This window comes from Gossypium hirsutum, chromosome D07 (assembly GCF_007990345.1).
Source record: "Gossypium hirsutum isolate 1008001.06 chromosome D07, Gossypium_hirsutum_v2.1, whole genome shotgun sequence".
NCBI classification, from domain to species: Eukaryota; Viridiplantae; Streptophyta; class Magnoliopsida; order Malvales; family Malvaceae; genus Gossypium; species Gossypium hirsutum.
Window position 1 is genome coordinate 20,284,816 of NC_053443.1, and position 22,414 is coordinate 20,307,229.

The 22,414-nt window shown below is 35.3% G+C and overlaps 2 protein-coding genes across 4 annotated transcripts; both read right to left on the bottom strand.

Annotated features, from left to right (window-relative positions):
• Positions 1-1,722: 1,722 nt before the first annotated feature.
• On the bottom strand, positions 1,723-7,078 carry LOC107954261 (fumarate hydratase 1, mitochondrial). Of its 2 annotated transcripts, none has more exons than XM_041096639.1 (18): positions 6,693-7,078; positions 6,400-6,560; positions 6,159-6,276; positions 5,927-6,076; positions 5,693-5,803; positions 5,455-5,538; positions 4,855-4,953; positions 4,690-4,740; positions 4,562-4,611; positions 3,976-4,057; positions 3,732-3,826; positions 3,574-3,640; positions 3,390-3,440; positions 3,168-3,263; positions 2,631-2,729; positions 2,496-2,525; positions 2,336-2,401; positions 1,723-2,111 (listed from the first exon to the last, which is right to left on the bottom strand). In XM_041096639.1, the coding sequence occupies exons 2-18, from the start codon at positions 6,552-6,554 to the stop codon at positions 2,025-2,027; spliced, it is 1,491 nt and encodes a 496-aa protein (XP_040952573.1). In that variant the 5' UTR covers positions 6,555-6,560; positions 6,693-7,078; the 3' UTR covers positions 1,723-2,024. The 2 variants fall into 2 exon arrangements, with proteins under 2 accessions (XP_040952573.1, XP_040952574.1); XM_041096640.1 differs by having other exon boundaries at positions 6,400-6,556; positions 6,693-7,072.
• A 426-nt stretch (positions 7,079-7,504) lies between these two features.
• LOC107954260 (kinesin-like protein KIN-14I) lies at positions 7,505-14,005 on the bottom strand. 2 transcript variants are annotated; one of them, XM_016889767.2, is made up of 19 exons: positions 13,485-14,005; positions 12,960-13,126; positions 12,729-12,872; positions 12,386-12,628; positions 12,221-12,292; positions 11,991-12,059; positions 11,809-11,886; positions 11,568-11,699; positions 11,403-11,484; positions 11,228-11,323; positions 10,957-11,127; positions 10,760-10,866; positions 10,470-10,648; positions 10,008-10,169; positions 9,675-9,928; positions 9,430-9,593; positions 9,142-9,327; positions 8,267-8,757; positions 7,505-8,173 (listed from the first exon to the last, which is right to left on the bottom strand). In XM_016889767.2, exons 1-19 carry the CDS (start codon positions 13,600-13,602, stop codon positions 8,041-8,043), a joined length of 3,048 nt encoding a protein of 1,015 aa, XP_016745256.2. In that variant the 5' UTR covers positions 13,603-14,005; the 3' UTR covers positions 7,505-8,040. The 2 variants fall into 2 exon arrangements, with proteins under 2 accessions (XP_016745256.2, XP_016745254.2); XM_016889765.2 differs by having other exon boundaries at positions 12,221-12,295; positions 13,485-13,901.
• Between the last annotated feature and the right edge of the window lie 8,409 nt (positions 14,006-22,414).

The following is a 22,414-nucleotide window of genomic DNA, read 5'->3' on the forward strand; positions in this document are numbered from 1 at the left end:
TAAACTCTTAGAGTTGTTATTTGTGCAAGATCTCATTCTTGTGATTTGCTTTCAATTCATTTTCTTTTAAGATTTTGTGGTGATCGTGATTGATTAGATCTAATTTTGGTGTTTGTTAAAGCCAAGTTCTTCAAAGGACTCCATTTGAGCGCCTCTTCTTTTCGTTTTTCTTGTTGTTTCCTTATTGTTCTTTTTGTCATTTTTATGTTCTTGAAACAAATTAATTTGTTTGCAATCTGTTTTTCCAAGTTCAAGAAGTCTTCTTTGGGTCGGAATTCTTTATTTGGGAGTTAAAAAACTTCAATCCTAATTCTTCTCAAACTTTCCCTTTCCCTCCTTTTCTTTCTTGCTTTTCCTTTCTCTTATTTGCTTTGAAACTAATTTGTTTTGTTTCTTTCTGGCCAGACCAGTTCGGTTGCACTAAGATGAATGCTTAAAGTATAAATTTCCTAACAATTGAATAACTTTGGGTGTAATTTACCTTATAATGAATAGTGAGTTAACTCATAATTACATCTGAAGTCCATTACAAAATTAATAAACAAGTAACTTTGAATAGTTCAATGACTAACCTCTAAATGCGAAAACCTTACTCTTAACCTATCTTTCTTGTTTAATTAATATAAAGGAACTTATCTTTCATGTTTAATTAATTTCATATGCCAAAAGCTTTTAGAAGTTTAGATATTAATGACTTTGATTCTTGCAGCTTGCACAAGTTTGCGTTTTGGTCGTTAATGCTGATGATTGCATTACTTTATATTAGTTAATATCTACTATAAAGTTCTCATAATGGCCTTAAAAGTAGAGGTTTTTGTAGTTTTATTTATTGGTTATTTTCCCTTTTACACCTCGGGCTTACCACTTCAGAATGGTGAAGCTCGGTTTTGCTGCTATTAATAAAATTTGGCATCTTTATACGTCAAAGATAAGCAATTTACTCATACAAGTTTATTTACATCAGAAGTGGTGAATGATTTTTGGCGTTTTGAAGTTTTGGCTCTTGCAATGTTTCACTTCTAATTTACTCCATTTTCCTATTAGCAAGGAAGGATTTAGTGGAATAGTAAACATCTTGTTTTGGATTTTGTAATTGAATTTTAAATAACAATAATAATCTCACATTCAAAAAATGATATTTTATTAATTTAGTTAGAGAATGCAAAAAATTATAAACGAGCCTAATTAAACTCGATGTAAACAAGCTTAAAAATGATTCTCAATCGAGCTTGAGCAAAATATCAAACACTGAATTTTGAATGAGCGCGACTCGACTCAATTACACCCTAATTATTTATCAACTTGATTACTTGGGGTGTTGATTGGTCAAAGAAGGATTATAAAACTCATTTTGATTACTGCTAGAAACACCTTAACCATGGTGGATAACGATCAGTGGGGATGGGAAAGCTACCGTTACTATTGGACTTGTCAAACAAAACATGGTGTTATGCTCACTGGAACTTGATTGGTAAATAAATAAGCAAAGCTAGTTATGATGACTACGGTGGAAATAGTAGAAAAATTCTTCCAAAAATCGAACTTACTAGCTTCATCACTGAACGTCATCATTTTGCATCTCTCCAAGTGAAAGCTTTTTTCTTTCTTCTCGTCTTTGGTGTCAAGAGAAAATATACACATTTTGCAGTACCGTTACATAAAGAACTTAAATGAAAGGCAACACCTTTAACATACATAAAAAAAGATTCAAGAGCATTAGTATGTACCAAAACTCGATGCCATCTCTTTTATTTTGCCTTCAACTTTACTTCAATCAGTCTCCTTACAAATGAGGGAGGTTTTCCCCTTATTAGTCAATCCACGACTATACTTTTTTTCACTACATAAACTGCATAAACAATTCCAAGCAAATGGGAAACCTCAATAATATTTTTTTCCATAATCGGAATATGAAGAAAATCGCGGTCGGATTCTATTTTGTAATCCGACTGAGAAAAATGGTCTTAAAATTAATTAAAATCTAAGCAATTATTGCTTAAGTCTCCTCTAGCAAAAAAAAAAATTCAGTCAGATGGGCCAATCATTTTCTCAGGCACCACAAGAGTGTCAAATTCTTCGCTTGTGAGCACACCAAGGCTCAATGCTGCTTCCTGCAGAAGATAAGCGCAGAAAAAAGTGTAGGTTATATTCAGTATTTCAGTCATCAAAGGAGATTAGGACAAACATTGAAACAGTTCCATATGAGAACAACTTAAGTGAGGTCGAATTTCCATATTAAGATTTCAGTAAGCACAACAAAACAAAGTCATTGCTATCCACGATTGCATCAAAGATACTCAAGAAGTGAACCATAAAGAGAAGAAACAAATCTCACCTTCAAAGTGGACCCCTCCTTGTGTGCTTTCTTGGCAACTGCTGCAGCATTGTCGTAACCAATTTTCTGGAAGCAAAGAGATCATTAGAGACGTGTTCAAAATGCAAAAGACTCATTGAGGAACAACTGATCCTAGATAGAAGCAGGGAAGAGAACTTACAGGGTTCAAAGATGTGACAAGCATTAGAGACTGCAAGACCAGTCAAAATGTCACAAGACAACATATGATCATTAGCTTGACAATCTATCATATGGTATCAAAATAAACTTAAAATATTCAGGATGTGGCATTGACCTCATGCAGTAATTTAGAAATTCTTTCCCTATTGGCTTGAATTCCCCTCACGCAGTTCTTCTCAAATGAAGCAGATGCGTCACCCAGCAATCTTAATGACTGATAGCAAAGGGCAATGATCATCAATGAATGAAAATGAACACAAGTGGAGAAATCAAGTCAAGTCAAGCATATGATTGTCAAATCTCAAAATCTAAAATATCTTCATTGCAAAACTCGCATAATTCTTATCTATAATTTTTATAGTCTTAGGAAATAAAGAGATTTGGCCTTTCAAATGAGTAGTGCAGAAAATTTACAGATTCAGATTTTGAAGCGTTGAAATCAAGCATACAATTTTCAAATCGCAAAGTCTAAGAATATTTTTCATTGCAAAAACTCACCTAATTCATACTTATAATTTTAGTGAAGTCATATGAAATAAAAAGAATTGGCCTTTCAAATGATTAGTGCAGAAAATTTACACATTCAATTTTGTAAGTGTTGAAATTAAATGAATGCAGCTTTTCAATAACTTTGGTAATAGAAAACACATACATGCAGGAGTGCATTAGCAATCATTGGCTTGAACACATTCAATTCAAAGTGGCCATTGGATCCGCCCACTGTGATAGCAACATGGTTACCCATTACCTGCAAGAAACTTTCCATCTTGTTATAGACTGATAAAAGAAAGTGAAAATTTAACCACCACAAGGTAAAATCTCCAGCTAGACAATACCATCTGAATGTGAAAAAATAACAGTAACATATATTTACCTGGGCACAGACCATAGTGATAGCCTCACACTGGGTAGGGTTTACCTTCCCCTGAAACAGAATAACTTCAGTCAAACTAACAAGATTCTATGGGAAGAACAATAGTCAAAGAGAAAATAGAATAGAAGTAAAAAAAGGACTTTGCTGATAAATGAATCCATGGAAATTGAGATGAGAATCTTACAGGCATTATACTGCTGCCTGGCTCGTTTTCAGGAAGAATGAGCTCACCAAGGCCACATCGGGGACCACTGAATAAGAAAAATGCTGAAACCATCAGAATAATGCCAAACCACACTCACACACACACACAAAAGAGGGTTATCCAAATTGCAGACAAACCTTCCCAGTAAGCGTATGTCATTTGCAACCTTCATCAGGGATGTAGCAACAGTGTTTAGGGCTCCGCTAGTTTCAACAAAGGCATCATGTGCAGCCTGATTAAAGAGAAATAAATATTCATGAATGTGTAACTATTTTGCATGACAACTTAGAAGATATAAGCTAATGATCAATTCCTTCAACCTAAAACAAAATGGAAAAATAAATAAATAAAAGCTTGACCAGAGAGAGCTAAGAGATTCACCAAAGCTTCAAACTTATTTTCTGCTGTGACAAATGGCAAGTTTGTCTCATCTGCTACAGCCGCAGCAATTTTTGCATCAAACCTAGATCAATTTTAACATTGGGCACTGTCAAGTTCAGTACGAGAATCCTAAAGGAACATTGTTATGATGATAAATAATGCTCTCAAACAAATAGTTCATTCTTCATAATAATTTCAGTTTAAGTTTGCATTTAGCAAATTTGGTAACAGCGGCTTCAAGCCATGGCACAGCAGATGCAACATCTATTAATATAAAAATAATATATAGAAAGTTTACACAGGTGCACTAGCTTTAAACAAACATTCAATGACCAAAGAGTATTTCTGAGGCTCTGACCAAAAAATATAAGAGATAAAACATGAATTATAGCTTAAAAGAGAAGTACGGACCATAAAGGGCTTGGATCTTAATAAATCAGAGAGCAATATTGAAGCAAGCAGGTAAAATAAATCAACTATATGGCATCAGAATAAAACGAACAAAAGAAAACCAACTGAAATTGACAAAGGAAAATAGACATAATTACAAAATCAGAGAAGCAATGTTCAAGGCTAAGTAACATACCCTTTCTTTGTGTTCAATCCTGTCCCAACGGCAGTACCACCTTGTGCTAGCTGTCATACAGCACCCCTATATGTCAGTAGTCAGAACAGATTACATGGAATAACATACAATCAAATGAGATAGCATGCCTGATACATGCGTGGAAGGGTGCACAAAACTCGATCAATTCCATACTTGACCTATAACAAAACAAAACCACAACATAATTAAAAGTTATCCCTCATTGCCACCTGTCCACTAAACATAATTGACCCCAAAGTACATAAAAGAAACTGCTAGAATAGTGAGCTCACTTGTGTAGTATAGCCACTGAACTCTTGACCAAGAGTCAAAGGTGTTGCATCTTGAGTGTGAGTGCGACCAATTTTAACAATATCTTTGAATTCAATAGACTGGTGAAAACAACACAAGCAAAACTTAACTTGAGTTTGAAGCCATCAAATTAAAAACTCGCTGGTATGGGAGCAAACATAAAACACAAAGACAGTTAGGATTATTGGACCAAGTAGCCATTATATATATATTTGTGTGTGTGTGTGTGTGTGTGTGTGTAGAGAGAGAGAGAGTCAAAAGCAAATCACAATGGTTCACCAAGAAGAGACGATAATATTACAAAGACTATAAAAGACAACATCATTGACAAGAGTGTTGTTAACATAAGGAATCAAAGAGCCAAAGATTTAGAACTCAAATAACAAGATATTGGCATTGACAATCAGGCATGGCCAGAAAAATCCCTTTCAGACAGTAGATGCTGATGTTGCAATGGAAGTCAATAAGGATGTGAGGGAAACAAAGGCATAAAAGGCAAAGATCTCCATCAGAAAAAAGGTAAGAGTAAGAGACATCATACATAAATAACACTAGAAAGTAGAGGCAAAAGCAAAGTAAACCTTTGAATGTAAGGTAGAATGCAAAATTTTCAATTTTGGTATTAATCTTGAGTTTATTTCCATAGCAGCTGCAATGTGCATTACCTGTAGAAAGAAGAAAATGTAGCATAAGTAAAGTGGCAGCTCAAAACCGACTGTGCTAAGCTAAGGACACATAAGTTGGCCTAGTTGAATTCTTGGATTTTTGAAAGATTAAAGAAGGAAGAAACCAACAAGTTAGATGGTAATTTCAGCTTACAGTGGGGAATGTGTCATTAGAAGATTGAGATCTGTTCACATGATCATTTGGGTGCACAAACTTTTCACCACGCTGATGTCCAAGGATCTCAGCTGCTCTATTAGCAATTACCTGGAAAATTCCAGAATCGCAAATTAAGCTATAAAATTTACTGTAAAAATGATTCTCACATGACAAAAATATCTATTCAGCTAATGAATACAAAAAGTTTAAAAAGAAAAAAGTTGCAAAGACCTCATTGGCATTCATGTTACTCTGGGTGCCACTACCAGTTTGCCAAACGACAAGCGGAAAGTGATCGTTGAGTTTTCCTTCGGCTACTTCTTGGGCTGCTTGCATTATGGCTTTCCCAATGGTTGGATCAAGACCATATTCCATGTTAACCTAAATGAAGAAAACAATTAACATATGCAAACACTTAAAAATTGAGAACTATTCGGGTTCAGTGATCAGATCAGAGATGAACCTTGGCAGCACATTTCTTGAGAACACCAAAGGCCCGAATAATAGGTTCAGGCATCCGTTCACGCTCTCCCCCAATTTCAAAATTCTGTAACGATCTCTGAGTCTGCGCTCCCCACAATCTAAAAACGCAGTGACAGCACAAGCAACAAGTATAACTACTTCTCTCTTCTATTCAAAACTTCTTTTTTAATGGTGCGAATTAAAACACACACAACACACAGTGATGAGGGGGAAAGACGAACTTATCGGAGGGAACGTTAATGGGGCCGAAAGTGTCTCGTTCCTCCCTAAAAGACGTGGAGAAGGATCTCCAGCAGGTGGCATAACGGAGAGAGGTGACCAGCTGGGAGGTGGTGGATCCAGCGGAGAGTCGCCGAGATACGATATACATCGCCATTTCTTACTTCAAAAAAAAAAGAACTTCAATCGAACGTAATAACAATAAACCAACAAAACATTCAAGATCAAGTTTTTCAAACAAAGGGAACTGTAAAAAATAAAATAAAAAAATTGTCAAAAAAGAGAAGGAATAAACCTCAGATCAAAGAAAGGGCTTAGGAACGAGGGTGCGGTAGTCGAGAAGGGCAGAGATAGGGTATGGGGTACAGTTATCGCCGGAGTTGTCGGGGAATCTCTGGCTTTTCTGGGGTTTCGGAGGGTGAGCAAAGCAACCAATGAGGAGGTTCCAAAGCAAGCCTAATAAAAGTGAGAATGGTTTGATCATTGATGGGTGGCTTGGTCTTGGGCTGCAGTATGGGTCAAAGGTGGGCTGTCACGACTTTATTCAACGGAGATTTGTCATTTTCATTCGGTTTGGCGATAGCTATTACTATCCCTCACGCCAAAGGAGAATGGTCCTAACCTCTCCCAAATTCTAGAAAAAGAGCCGTGAATGGGCTTTGTTCCTATGACTTTATCATGGGTTCTATTATTCTAACTTCTACCTCCATATAAAAGGATTTGATTAGTCTCCTCTGCTGCAACACTTTCTGCCGTCCATGTTTGCCTGCTGCCTAGCAATCGAACCAGATGGCTCCCATGTTACTTTTTGAGTTTGATTGGTATAACATGATTGCTCCTCGTGTCTAATCATATTGAATATCAGGATATTTGCTCCTTTCTTCATTGCTTCTCTCTTTTGTTCAGTAATTAAGTTACAATTAAATGGCTAAGAATGCCTGCTTGCTCTTCTTGATTCATGTAAAAAAGATTACATGGGGAAGAGTATTTGAAATAAAAGTAATATAAAGGCCCTGTAATATAATAATATTGCATTTTGCTCTGCTTAAAAAATAAATAAATTAGTAGAGGGACTCATTTAGGATCATTTTGCATTTTGACGTAATATACAAATAAAGATTAATTTGTTCGTTTGCCAATCTGACTCCTATTACAGCCTGCGACAATTACATATTATTTTCATGTCAGCTTTTGGAATTTGTAACATAATTACATGAATACAGAGACTGATCCTTTTGTCTCGGTTTGCAGAAAGTAGCATAAGCTTAGACATAACTTGAAAACAACTCAAAAAGGACATCTTCAACCCAAACCAATTGTATGGTAATTGCAGAGCCATTGCAATAAGACTTTTAATTCTCTCAAGCACCGAAGAAAAGCAGAGTCTTTACACAAATACCCAAGGCAGGACGCATCATCTGCACAACTTGTCCTTAATAAACAAATATGCAACTGGAATTATTGCTGCGTTTTAACTATACCATAAAAAAAATTACAATGAAAGAAAAAGGTTATCTGTATATTCAAGACATTTCTCTCACTCTCTAAAAAATATAAGAGGAAAAAAGAAATAAAATTAAAAAAAAAAAAGAAGAAAAGAATCAGAAATCACTCCAACGTGGTTATGATGGTGTATAAACTTGTTATTTTCTACTCCCAGTTCTGCGTTTCCCGTCAGCAGCTGGTGGCTGCCTCACATTTCGATGCAAAGGTTGGCCAGCTCCATTTGCTAGTTTCCTAGACGGTGATGGCCCTGACATAGGATGTAGATTTTTGCTGCAGATAATTAACCAGCTTTTTAGTAACATGTCGACAAACTTACAATAATGGCAGATAATATTCGACATGAGAATGTATGTATTGGCTTACCTCATATCTGGGTTTCTTGCTGATTTTGGAGTGGGTCTCTTGGTCTTGGACTCAATCCCATTGGTTATGCTGCTAAGTTTGGTCGAATTGAATTGCCAGAGCAAATCAGGCTCGGACGAGTCACTGGTTGCAACATCAATATCATCTATGTCATCAGCACTGGCCATATTGAATCCATGAGCCCCCAAGAACATATTATATGATTTTTCTGGATAAATCTTTGAAGAATCGTGGAGATATTTCTGGTAAAAGACATCAGACAAGTTCCCATTTTCTGCTTCCCAACATCCTAGAGGGCTTCCCACTCTGTTAATGGTATCTTGCTTGTTCACCATAACCTTATCCACCCACTCACCCGAGCCTAATTCTTTCTCATCATCCCTAAAGTTTTGGGCAGGACTGACAACGGGAGGCCAGGGAGGTGAATTTGCTAATAGCTCATCAAGATCAACGCTTTGCCTCTTTTGCCTCAATGCAGAGTTAGTGCACACCTGCAAAAGCAGACGAGTCAAGCTTTCTAGGGCATCTCAAACAAACCCAACTCATTGAATTGCTAAAATTATTCATGAAATTTGGCAAGCAATTCCAGAAAATATATAAGCACTATAGATTTTCTTCCCATCAATTAGCTTTAAGGAGAGAAAAGACAATTTTGCACACTTGAATGAGTATTATGCCACTATAGCCATTTTCAGTCACTGGAATGCATATTATTACCATGAAATTCTGAATTCAATGAAGACATTCACACATTAGTATTCATATCATCTTTAAATTGAAGAGAAAGAATCAAGGATTTGTGACTGATTGTATTCAAAATGATTAATGAAATTAAATTTCCATCCTACTATTATCATGTGGAAAGCATCATGTACCTCAATGTTGCCCACATTCGCCACAGGTTCTCTTGCCCCCAAAACATCTCCAACTTGCTGATTAGGATTAAAGGGCGATAGATCACTAGCTTTTGTTCGGTATTTTTCAGAGCTACTAGATACAGAGTGCTGGCTTTGGTCCATCTCTCCCTCTTTCCTAGCCAAAGCTGCCTTCAGGCTAGCAATCTGGAAGTTGATTCCAACAAGTTAGTAAAAGCAAGAGCATCAGATTTGACAATTATCTTAAGATAACCATATCAACTAATAGTTAGAGTTGAATACAATAACCTGTTCTTTGAGTTCTTTAACATCCGAAGTGTCTTTGTTCACTCGAGCAGCACCAAGTTCAACGGTAGCTACACGCTCTGCAAATTTGAGAGTACTTATTGTTTCACCTAAGGCATCAGATTCAGGGCTTATGTGAACAAACATTAGTGTCTTGGCCAGTCCTCCTGAAAATACAATTCCAGTCCAATATGATTAAAACTTCTGAAAAGAAAAAGTTGTGCACTATTTCAACAGCTTAAACTTACCAAGTGAATCTTGAAGAAGTTGAGTGAGCTTGCTGTTTCTGTAAGGAACATGTGGATTCTTTTGGGCAAGGGAAGCAATCACATCTCCTAGAGCTGATAAAGATTTGTTTATGTGCTGTGCCTCTTTTAGTCGATCTCCCGTTACCTCAGACTTGTCTACTCTCTCACTTCCTGCGAGATCCACAAGATGCATGCAGCCACGGAGAGTAGTTCCAGATGTTAAATCTCTTCCTTGAACATGGACGGTCAAGCAACTGCAATGTGATAAAAAAAATTAACTTCAAATTTAAGAAACATTTCAGGATCAAGAGGCGTAAAGAAGTAAGAAGTTACCTATGAGAACGGCTACTACGGTCATTTAGGGCTGTTGCACCAACTGCACGATTCCTTTGTCCTAGGTTCATCAGATCAATAACATCTGATGTTGACGAAACAGGCATGAGGTTGGCATCTGGTACATTGAGACCTGTCTGAGAACTGTTGCGAATTTCTAATGTATTAATAGATTAAGGATAAGCTTGGTTAGGAAATTGACTGGCTAGACCTACCATTGAACATATATTGAAGTGAGAGATTCAATGATCAAGATCCATTTTCAAATTTAAACCAATTCAAACTTTTTGGCGTTTCATTTTTCAGAGCATCAACCACCTTATGATCAAACTCTGATTTAGAATAGGAAGAAAGCTTTTTCTAAATTACCAATCTTTCAAGACAACTTTTTATAGATTATAATGATCTAATTTTACAACCTAGAGGGAAGTCAAGTAAAACCAAATGATTGGAAAAGGATATCTTTTGTTACTTCCATCTGTAACAAGGAGATCCCTGACTTGCTCATTATAAATTTCAATCATCTGAACAGCAACATCGTAGCGGAAGGTATCCTTTCTTTGTTCTGCTAGAAGGAACAAATCACCTAGTGCCCTATAATTAACCCCTTGACTTTTCTCTGTCAGGTCTTTAGGTCCAGTCTGGATTTGTAAACCAAATAAACTAGTAAGTTTAAAGGAAAAAGTATATTTCATCAAACAAATTTTAATGCATGTATTATCAAACTTGTGAATAATCCAACCATGTCTTACCATAGTGTAAGTTTTCCCTGATCCTGTCTGACCATATGCAAATATGCAAACATTGTATCCATCAAGAACTGACCGAATCAGTGGCTGCATATCAGAAAAAACCTCCGCTGCAATGCAATAAAGATGCAACTGACTAAGTAAAGAATGCTAAAATTGCAGAAACATTATCAATAGCACTTAAACTCTTAGTGAAGCACCTTGAGTTGCAGACTGCCCAAAGACTTTGTTGAAGGTGAAGGATTTGCGTCCTTTACCATACTTCGATGGAGTGTTGATGATGATGTTTCCTTCTTCTATATGATCCACAGTGCTAAGATAGCTTGATCCAGACAAGAATGGTCTCACACGGCAATAAACACGGATACTTCCTGGTCAGATGAAGTAGATAACCGTTTCTAATAAATTAGGGGACTTAATACAAGGAAAGGCATGATAAGAACTTATGCAAAAGATAAGTGAATAATTTACCTTTAAGATCCTGAACTTGGTTATATAACTTGCGGTTTTCTTCTAGAACCCTGTGGTAACCAGAAGCAGCATGAGCTAGGCCGTGAATATGCATACCTGTAAAAATACCCTGCTTAGCACTTCGATAAGCAAGAAAATTCAACTAAGTACTTCTATGAAAGCAAAGTCAATATACCAAGACTGTTGAATTCTTCATGAAACTTCATTTGTATGAATTGCATGCCTGCTTTTGTGGAATTAATAGCATGCTTTAGTTCCTAAAAAATTTATAACACATATAAGTGCAAGTCAAGTACGTAAATAGACAAGAAAACAGACGATATAGCACAGTAATTCCCACCTTAATATTTCTTTGTTGTTGATCAAAGATCATTTGCTGTTTTTGCAATTGACCTTTTAATTCCTCCTCATTAATGAGGTTCTTTTGGAAGCAATCTTCTTTCTTCATCACTTCGATGTTCTTTTCCTCAATCTTAATCATTACAAGAATGAAAGAAGTTTGAGAAATGTGAGCTATAGCACTAAAACATTGGAGAAAAGTCATCTAGTGACTTCTGAAGTACATGAGGATCATTATATACCTTTTTATCCCCAAGAGTTTGTTTTAATACAGGCTTTCTGAAATTAGAAGGAGTGATGTCTTTCGAAGTCGTTTTCATCTTTCAATTTGGAGAAGAGGCCATAATAAACTAAATGTTAGTTAAGATCAATAATTACATAGTAAATGACTTATTCTTTTGTAAAATTTGAAAGCTAAACATACCACTTCAGATTGGCTTGCAATCCGATTCTCAAACTCCTCTACAACTTTACTGAGCACAGATTCAACCAGCTATCAACAACGAAAAATGACAAAAATAAGTAGCAGAAATAGCAAAAAGATTAACCATCATTTATGATAAAAGTCATTCCACTATCCCCATTTATCCAAACAAGAAAATGCTAATCAAGCTTGGTGTGTTAAACAAGTGTAATGATCCAATAAAAACCTACCGTTGGAACTTCTTCAGGTTTTTTATCTGTTAGAAGGGCACGAACCAACATGCTTAACGAACCAGAACTGGCCTGCTTGTATAATAAGAAAAACTCATAGAATTCAGTCTTATTGTTGAATTAGAATATGAAAACAGTGAATACTAACAGTTTAAGCTTACCAACCATTTTATTAGGATCAATTTCATTGGAGTGACCACTTAATAGTTTCTCATTCATCGATGAGGTCCTCTGCAAGGAGTTTGTGAAAGGCTCTGAATTTTTTCTTACAAATGACTTTCCCAAAGTGGGGGTGGCCGGTTTAAAGTTTCCACCAAATTTCCACACTCCATTTCCACCCGAGAGCTTCCACTCGTTATAGGACTTAAGTGCTAGAACACAATTAACCACCCTTGCAGATTTGCCTCCCTAAAGAATTTTAACCAAACCACAGATAAGTAAATAAATTACACAATAAAACCAATTTCTTCCGAAGCAAAAGAATTGTAAAAAAAGTCAAAAAACATACTTGTTCTAGATCGGATGCCTCAAAAGTGGGAAGCCCCAACCCTTGACCAGCTACCAAGAAATTCCTTATATTTTCAAAATACTGAAAAGCTGACAATGCAGCTCCATCAGGTATGAGGGCCGCGTCACATGGACTTTCCACCACCTAAAACCAACCACCCCCAATGAAATTAGCCATGATTAAAAGGAAAATCAATTGAAAAAAACCATAATCATAATAAAGTTAGTAAACCTTAGGCACAGCTCCAGGTTGAACTCTATTGAGAACATTGCAGAGGATTATTCCACTCCTCAAACCAAGCCTAAATTCTTCCTCCGATGGCTCTGCCGGCAAATCTTTAGCCGCCACAACTCCAACCATCTTCCTTAGCCATCCGGCCGCTTCGTACCTTCTTGATGCTGTGCCATACAAGAGATCACCACATTCAGCTTCTTTTTTTCTTTTTTTAATTTTCACAAGTAAATTATCTCATCAAATTTTATTCAAAAACACGCTGCAATTCATCAACAATTTCAAAAACTGTAACTCTGTAAGTGATCAATGATCAAAAGGTTTTCTGTTTTCTATTTCACGGAAAAAGGTGGGAGATCAGATAGGTAAATAGAAGAAAAAGGCAAAATTTTCCATGGAATTACATCATTTTTCGACTAGCTAAAACTATATAGAATTAAAAAGATAACATACGCTTTCAGCAAAAAATTCATCATCATTCAACAAAATATAGATGCTGATTAAAAAAAAAAGAGTTTAAAGTACCATCTTCCTCAGCTTTTCTAGATTCCAAATCAAGATCTTTGGAGCGATTGCCATGTTGTTGCAGTACATCCTCCACAACTGAAGCAACTGAAAACGACAACATTCCTTCTGCAGCCATTTTCTCACCCCAAATTACTCCAAAAAATAAAAATAAAATCTCACAACTCAACCATCCAGGAAAAAAAAACAAAACTCCCCAGGAAACCAAATTCAAAAATTCTCCCAAAATGAAAGAAAATGGAGCTTGAAATGAGAGATAAAAACAATGAAAAAGTATAGATTAAAACAACAACAACAACAACAACAAAAAAGCTTGGTAGATTTTATTTTTCCTGTGATATTGTTGTGGGAAACTTGGAGAGGTTTTTTTTTTTTTTTCCTCTTTACTATCTGTGTATGGAAAAGAAAGCTAACTCCGCTTTATACTCTTTAAATCTTCATAGAAACTTTATTTTGTTCTCCCATAGCTACTATTCACTCCATACCTATCTCCTAACCTGTCTCCGAACCTGGTTTCTTCAGTAGCGAACTCTTTCTTCCAAAGGGAAAGATGGCCTATAGCGCGGTGTTTGAGGTGGCCCTTGGCGCGTGAAGTTCAGAGCATGATTAAGAAAAGGACATGTATGATTAAGGTTGTAACTAAAATTTTGAAACCGCGGGACTCATAAGTTGGGTTGGCTTGGCCCTTCAAAAAAGTATACTCCGCCCTGCCCAACTCTTTATTTATTTATTTATTTATTTATCGTATAATACAATATTTCCTGGAACATTAATCTCGAATTTAATTAATTTTTGTCCTTAAAAAAAATCATTCTCATTGCTTCAAATTTAGATTTGTTTGAAATAGTTGGCTAAAATCATTTCATTCAATATATAAAACGCAAAGTGCAAACCAATCTTTCTATATAATCTACCCTCCATTAATTTTAAGAAAGAAAATTTAATTTCCAACCAGCCTAATCCTATCCAAATTCAACTTCAACCCTTTTAAAAATGCACATGAAAATTGGAAAGTTAATAATAAAAAATCCCTCCAAGTTTGGAGAATTAGGGTGCAAATTGGTAGGTGTTGTGGGTTTCAATATCATCACAAAGCTGAAATCCTTTTCTAATCTTCCATTGAGTTGACAAATGTCAGATTTAAAATGAAAATGGACACACTACCTACCTTGCTCCCCCATTTCCACCCTATCTTTACCTTCTGATTTCCTTTTTCTTTTTATCATATTATTATTTTAGATTGTTCATTGCTTTTAAATACTACCAATTTTTAAGTTTTGAATTTAGCCCTTAAACTTACCCATGTCAATATTATTATAAAAATAATAATAATTGAAATATCACACTAGTTGCAGTTGTTCAATTTTCTTACTGGAATCATATTGCAAAGTTAAACAAAGCAAAAAAACAAAAATTATTTCTGCGAAGCCTTCCAATACAATAAAATACTGCCCCAGTAAGTGATTGGAAGGGGTGGAAGTCGCAATCCCCCTAAATGGTAAATTTTCAATTTAGATCCTTTATAATTTATAAAATTTAAAATTAATAATAGTAAAGTTATATTTTGACCTCCTTAAAAATGATAAAAATTTGATTTAACATTTTAAAAAATATAAAGATATAAGCTATTAAAATAACGAAATTATATTTTTAATATCGTGAAAATATATAATTTAATTCGGATCCCCAACAAAAATACCTAGCTCCACCATTGTGGGAGTGGGTTTCTTTCCTAGTCATTTGGATTGAATTTGAATCCAAAAGTCATTATTGTTGGAAGGGCTTTGCCTAAATACCATTCCAACTCAGACAAGATTAATCTTAGATAGTAAAACAGGTGAAAACACTGGTAATTATACCCCAAAAAATTTATCCAAGTCCAATATACCAAATTCTTATATGAATAATTGCAACCTCAATCGTACTATCAACTTTTAATTAGAATTTGAATAATCTGGGATAAGAAATTATTAATCCATGTTCAAGTTTTCTTGTTAGGCTATCATTTAGACTTTGCCAAGCAGTTTTAAAAAAAATCACATATTTTAAAATTCTTAACTCTTCAAAATGTTTCTCACTATTCAAGAAATCTTTCAACAATTAATCTAATTTTATTTATATAAAATTCATTCATTTGTACAATTTAATTAATATAGTATTACAAATTAAATTAACACAATGTACATTGAATGCTACACGACTTATTAAAATTTATGTTGTAAAATTAAATTCAAGTTTAGTCAACTTCGTCAAACTCATATTCAAATTATGTTGGCTGAAAAATACAAAAGATGTCTTAATTGAGAAAGTAACTATAACTAGCACATTGCTACATATGTTATCTTAATGCATACGAAGTATATGTTGAGAGAAAAAGGAAGCGAAAGAATGTGTGTTGTGCTAGTTATAAAGATTGAAAGCAAAGGCTTCAACTTTTACAATAAATCCAATAGTTAATGTGAAAAAAAAAATGACCCTTCCCCGACTGGTAGGCAACAGGCAGCTTTCTGGTAATGGAGATAGTGGTTGAAAACCAACAATTACCAAACAAAATTTGAGTCATCTAATTAGTAAACCATTTACCAAATGGCACTACTTATGATCTTGAGCCCTAAGTAAAGGAAAAGTGGGAACTTATCTTTTCTTGGATTTCCATCTCTTTTTTCTTTTTCTTTTCTTTTTCTCGAAGCGGGTCCAATAATTAATCATTCGCATTTTATAGGTTCATTAAGGGGATAAATACTGACTACGAGTTTTAAAATTACTCCATACCTAAGACAAAGATTGAACCCTTTACCACTGATTAAGATAGAAAAGATTTTTACCATTTCACTTAGTTCTCATGATTTTTTTTTTATTTTTAATGATAATAATGATAAAGTTATATCATTTTACCATGTTAATCAATTTCTCGGATTACTTCATTATTATTATTATTTATTTATTTTCTAAAAATTCTTTTTGTTATCATTGGAATGATAACAACCTCTTGAAGGAATGATTTAGAATGGTCATTAACCCCACTACCACATGCATTTAAACATTTAATTAATTTTTAGCACAAACATGGTGTTAGTTAAAATAAAGGTTCATTGTCAATGAATTTAATGATGCCACCTTATCATAACATATAAATTTATTTTGAATAACATAATTTTATACGATTCAGTATAAATTAAGTTAATAAATCAACATAATTAAATAATATTTGAGTATTTTTTTAATACAAATATTTAGAATTATTCATAGTCCATTCTTTACCTTTAAATAGGAGGATAAATATACTTCAACACATCCAAACTCACATCTTCTTACATAGATAACAATGTCGATACCAATCAAATTAGGACTCAGTTAGAGTTGTCCATAGATCGAGTCGAGCCAAGTAAAAAATTTAGGTCCGTTTTCTAGGCTTGGGTCTGGCCAAAAAATGGGTCTAAAATTTTACTCAAGCCTGACCCTTCCCACCCGTATTAATTGTTTTATATAAAACAAATTAAAAAATATAATACATCAAATATACTAAAAACATTAAATAAATGTTTTCAAACCAATGGGAAAAAATAAAAAATATATATACTTAAATAGCATTAAGATAAGTGCAACTTAGCAAGCAAATATCTCTGAAGTAGAAGCAAAATTAATAATAAAATAAAAATTATAAAATATCCAAATAATAGCAACAAAATAATAGCAATATAATAGCAAAATGATAAAAAAAATGAAAAGCGATGGTAAAACAGTAAAAAAATAGCAATAGATTTTTTTTTTTGTAAAAGCTTACCCGAGGCTTGAACCGTTTAAAAAACCGATTCTTATTTTTTTGTTCAAACCTATTTTTTGGGTCCATATTTTTATCCAAATCTTTTCACTTTTCTGACAAGCCTTCTAATCGATCCGAGAGACCCGACCTATGGATAAGTTTAAACTGGGTGAGTAATAATATTTGAGTATCAATTTCTTGGTTTGACCTATTTTCTTTTTATGTTAAAAAAAGGTGGGTATCTATTGTATAGGAGAAAGATTTGTACTAATATAGAAAATTATATTATATTGGGAACTAAAATAAAATTAAAATTGAAATGCATTTATACAATTCCTTCTAAAGCATAGTGTAATTAAACATAAAAATAAATGAAAAGAAAAGAAAGAGGTTTGGGGACGTCAATTTTTTATATATAAGAATAATTGCCACAAAAATTTGGAAATTAAACTATTTGATGACTACTTTTTGTTAGCAGAAGCAGAAAGCAAATAAGTATAATAAGAATTCAACGTTCAAAAAATTTAAATCCTTGGTATGGTACCAAAGCAAACAGGTTCGGATACGAGCGAGGTCCCATTAAGGAGCGGCCTTATCGGGTCCCATTTCACGGGCCTTGGCCGGCATTTACATTTTATTTATTTTCAAGGATCGGAACTCATTCTAAAATGACGCCCATCTTACAATTGTTTCAAAGACAGACGAATGACACATCGCTGTATAGAGTAGGAGAGCAACGTGGCATGCTACTGATGACAGTTATTAACAAACTTATCATGTTTACTTTTGCCAAATTTCAAAGCTTCCACTCTCTCCAGGCTAAATCGAGTCATTGACAGACCAAGTCGCACCTTTGAGCGCGTGCAAGTCATTTTAATTTCCTATCGACTCGCTTGGACGGCTCGATCATAAGTCAAAAAAAATACCCAAAGTATACGTTAAGGACCCGGACGGCTTAAATTTCATGTTAACACATAACCTGCTCTTAAAACAACAAATAATAGGGAAAAATACCAATAAAAACTTTTTTTTTAATTACTGAAATGGGCCCGGTAAAAAATTAATTACCGGAATGACTTAATTCCCCGAAAACGCGTCCACGTCAGCGCGTTGTCAGGTGACAAAGCAAAAAAATGCTTCCTCAAGGAAGCATTTTTCCCGTGTCGCTACAGTACCAACGGTCAAAAAAATAGCCGTTGGTACCCCCCAACGGTCAAAATATATATATAAAACCCCCCTTTCAGTTTTTTACACTTAAATCCTTTCTCTCAAATTCTCTCATATTTCTCTCCAATATTCTCTCATATTTCTCTCAAATTCCTCTCAAATTTCTCTTAAAACTCTCTTTAATTATTTTAAAAAAGCTCTAATTTTATTTTTTTGAATTTTTTTAAATCATAAAAATTTGATCGTGTTAGCAATGGCCAGAGAATTAATTCGTCTCGATAACAAGCACATATCCGTCGAACAAATAAAAATAGTAAGTGTTAAATTTAATTTTTAAATATTATTTAAGATTTTTTTCATTTATGCAATTTAAATAATTTTTATTTTATTATTTCTTATAAAAAGTTTGTAGATCGGATATTGCAATGTTATATCCGTAATATGCACGGTCTTCCATCACCGTTGATCGAGAATTACCTACGGGAAGCGGGTTTTTGGCACCTGGCGATGGTAGGCCGGGGATGCAAGTTGGACCCGAAACTCATTAGTGCATTGATAGAGAGGTGAAGACCCGAGACGTACACATTCCATCTTTCATGTGGAGAATGTACTATCACGTTGGAAGATGTAAATTTATAATTGAGATTGCCGGTGGACAGGTACGCAGTCACCGAGTCTGTTCAATCTGGTGATTGAGGAGCGATATGCTACAAGCTTTTGGGTGCTATTCTGGATAATATTAACGAATGTCGGATCAAGATGGGCTGGTTACGAGACAAATTTTCGGAGCCGGATGATGATTCTACCGAACTAGAAAGAATCTGATATGCTGAGGCATACATTCTTGAGATAATTGGAGGTTATCTGATGCTGGACTAGTCACAGAACCTTGTACATCTGAGATGACTGCTGAAACTTGTTGATTTTAGAGCAGCTGTGAATTTAGTTGGGGGTCTACCGTGTTGGCAACATTGTACCGGAAGATGTGCGGGGCGACGCGACTGAATAAAGTGAAAATTGGAGGTTGCCTATCACTATTGCAATAATGGGCACGGTTTCACTTTCTATTTTTACGTCCTCGAGTGGACCACCCATGTACATTCTCACTCATAACGAGGTAAATTTTATATTAAATTTTACAATTATTACGTAGATTTAAAATATAATGGTATGCTAAAAATTTAGTTAATTAGGTGGAACCATTCGACAAATTATGCTTGATTACCTACCTCTCTATTAGACCAACGGTCGGAAGTATAAGTAAATATTAAATAAAATAGATATACATAATGAGATAGCCGATTCATATTTAGTATTTAGTATTTAGTATTATGTATATAACTAATATTTCTATCATGTTCATATAGTTTCAATGGACACCATACGAGGATCCGGCAATTCGGACAGTAATTTCAGATGAATACTTCCAAAATTCGAACTCTTGGCATGTAAAAGTCCCATTGGTCAACTTTGCGATAGTGGAGATGCACCAGTCGGACAGAGTATTACGGCAATTTGGATTCCAACAACCGATTCTCGTGGCACCTGAGGTATTAGATGATCATCACATAATCGACTTACGGCAATTGCATACAGATTGTCGAGATTCTGGTCACACTATATCCAAATATGGGAAGATTGGTATGACTATAAACCTACTCAGGAACCGGTCATCGTTTCAGAGTTAGCGTGCGTGCCGGAATACATACCATGGTTTAGGATCTATGGTAAGCCGTATTTACTGTCGGAAGAGGAGAGGCAGCGGCAATTGCGTGTCCAAAGGGAATGACGTGGCCCTTTAAATTCAAGAAGAAGGGACGACGACGCAGGCCCATCAACAGTGCCTACACAATCATTCGGCCCATCAACAGCACCCATACAATCACCAGGCTCAGTAACAGCACCAACACAGTCACCTGGTCCAACACTTCAACCGACGACACCTACAGCACAACCTTTTCAGACGATGCCAGGTGCGTATCCTAGCCCTTTTATGTATCCTAACCCTTATATGTTTCCTTTTTCTAGTCCTATGGCAAGTTGGAGTCTATGGCCCTGTTCATCTCCATTTTTGATTACGCTGAGTGGACCGCCGATCTATAAGCCACTATCGCACGAGGGATCGTACGAGGGGCCGTCGAGGAGCTCTTCTTTTTACCAATCCCCATCACCTTATGGGTTTCAAACACCTTCGCTGTCGGTGATGCAAACACCTCCACAGTCACTATTTTATCAAGGTGGGTCATCCTCCCAACACCGACGACCAGATCCCCTACCAGAGAAACTAGAATCCTCGCCAGAGCAACCATAACCACCGCTAGAAGCTGGACAAAGGAGGAATCCAGCGCGTAACCGTCGACGACCGCCATGTGGCACTGAATTCGGTGGGTACGGAGATTGATTTTTATTTTAATATATTTGTACAAACATTTTGAATATTTTTATATTATTTTATGTAATAAAATAGAAATTCTTTTATATTATTTCATGTAATAAAATAGAAATTCTTTTAAATAAGGTAATATTTTGAATATTTCTATATTATTTCATTTAATAAAATAAAACGTTGTTTTGAATAAAGTAATTGTAATTTACTTTAATATTTTTAATAAAATATAAATTCTTTTAAATAAGACAATATTTTGAATATTTCTATATTATTTCATTTAAAAAAATATAAATAATACAATATAGTTTTTTACAATAACGTTCAACTATTGCGATTTGGACATGATTTACTTGTATGGCCTGGGTTCCTACACCATCCGCATAACTTCTGTTGATTAACTGTTTCTCGGATATCTATATTGTTACGTATTCTAGTGGAGTAAAGTCAACCCTTTGGTTTGCGACACAGTTCTCTATCCGGTAACAGCTTAAATAGAGCAAGCGATACAGACGACCACTTACGTTCATCTGGGACAGATGGGAATACGTGTCTCCAAACGTTGTACATGTATTATAATTTTTACACTTCGTCGACATAGCTCATCGAATCCAGACGGAGATTCTGACAAGCTGCAATTATATGAGCGCATGGATAACGAAGTGCGTCAAACATCCCACAGTCGTAAGTCTTATTTCGTTAGTGTACATGATATTGCCTGCCAATAACACCTTAGTGCAGTCTATCAAACTCTGTCACGCGAATCCATAAGTTGTCTTGATCGTGACACACTGTGTGCATAGTGTTCACCCGCGCCTTCGCCTTGTTAATTTCTTGCACTACCTTACTGTACCATACATGACCTCCATACATTTGGCCTGCATAACTCGCTGCTCGCTTTGGAAATAGCGCCGCTAAACGAAAATATGTCTTTCGCACAACCGATGTTATTGGTAGATGGCGCGTTCATTTTAGAATAGAATTTATGCATTCAGCCAGGTTTGAGGTCATATAACCATATCGTAGGCCACCGTCGTATGCTTGTACCCACTGTTTGAAAGATATGTTACAGAGGTAGTCCGCGCCTTTACCGTTAATTGAACGTAAAACTGCCAACATATTATGAAAACGATCTTTACTTATTTCATACCCTGCAAATATAAATTCATAGCGAATATTACATACCACACTTTCATTTAGAATAAATTCAAAATGACAAACGAAATTATATTAATAGAGGCTAAATACTCATGTTGGTTAGTTTTCGTCGTTCACTTTTAGATGGATATTGCCTGTAGTAGTTGGAAGCAACGTGCCTTAGGCAATACCGATGGTATGTGCGCTACCATAAGCTTTCCTGTCACTCAATTACAGCTAGTATTTTGGTGTCCCGATCTGAAATAACGTAGATATCAGGTTGGGGGTACACATGCCACCTTAACCTAGATAGAAAGAAAGCCCGGTCATCAACTAACTCCCTCGGTGTTATTGCAAACGCAATTGGAAGAATTCTCCCACAGCCATCCTCTGCCACTGCTAGCAGTAGCCAATGGGTATATCTGCCAAACATAAAAGTACCTTCAATTTGTACCAATGGTTTGCAATATAGAAATG

What these genes read in the sequence shown, in the direction of transcription:
- LOC107954261 (XM_041096639.1), bottom strand. Translation starts at nt 6,554, where the DNA reads ATGGCGATGTATATCGTATCTCGGCGACTCTCCGCTGGATCCACCACC. An exon ending in GACATACGCTTACTGGGAAG is followed by an intron (nt 3,641 to 3,731) that starts GTTTGTCTGCAA and finishes TTTCTTATTCAG; the next exon opens with TGGTCCCCGATGTGGCCTTG. An exon ending in TTGTCACATCTTTGAACCCT is followed by an intron (nt 2,402 to 2,495) that starts GTAAGTTCTCTT and finishes CTTTGCTTCCAG; the next exon opens with AAAATTGGTTACGACAATGC.
- LOC107954260 (XM_016889765.2), bottom strand. Translation starts at nt 13,602, where the DNA reads ATGGCTGCAGAAGGAATGTTGTCGTTTTCAGTTGCTTCAGTTGTGGAG. An exon ending in AACCTGAAGAAGTTCCAACG is followed by an intron (nt 12,060 to 12,220) that starts GTAGGTTTTTAT and finishes CGTTGTTGATAG; the next exon opens with CTGGTTGAATCTGTGCTCAG. An exon ending in ACAGATGGAAGTAACAAAAG is followed by an intron (nt 10,170 to 10,469) that starts ATATCCTTTTCC and finishes ATCTATTAATAC; the next exon opens with ATTAGAAATTCGCAACAGTT.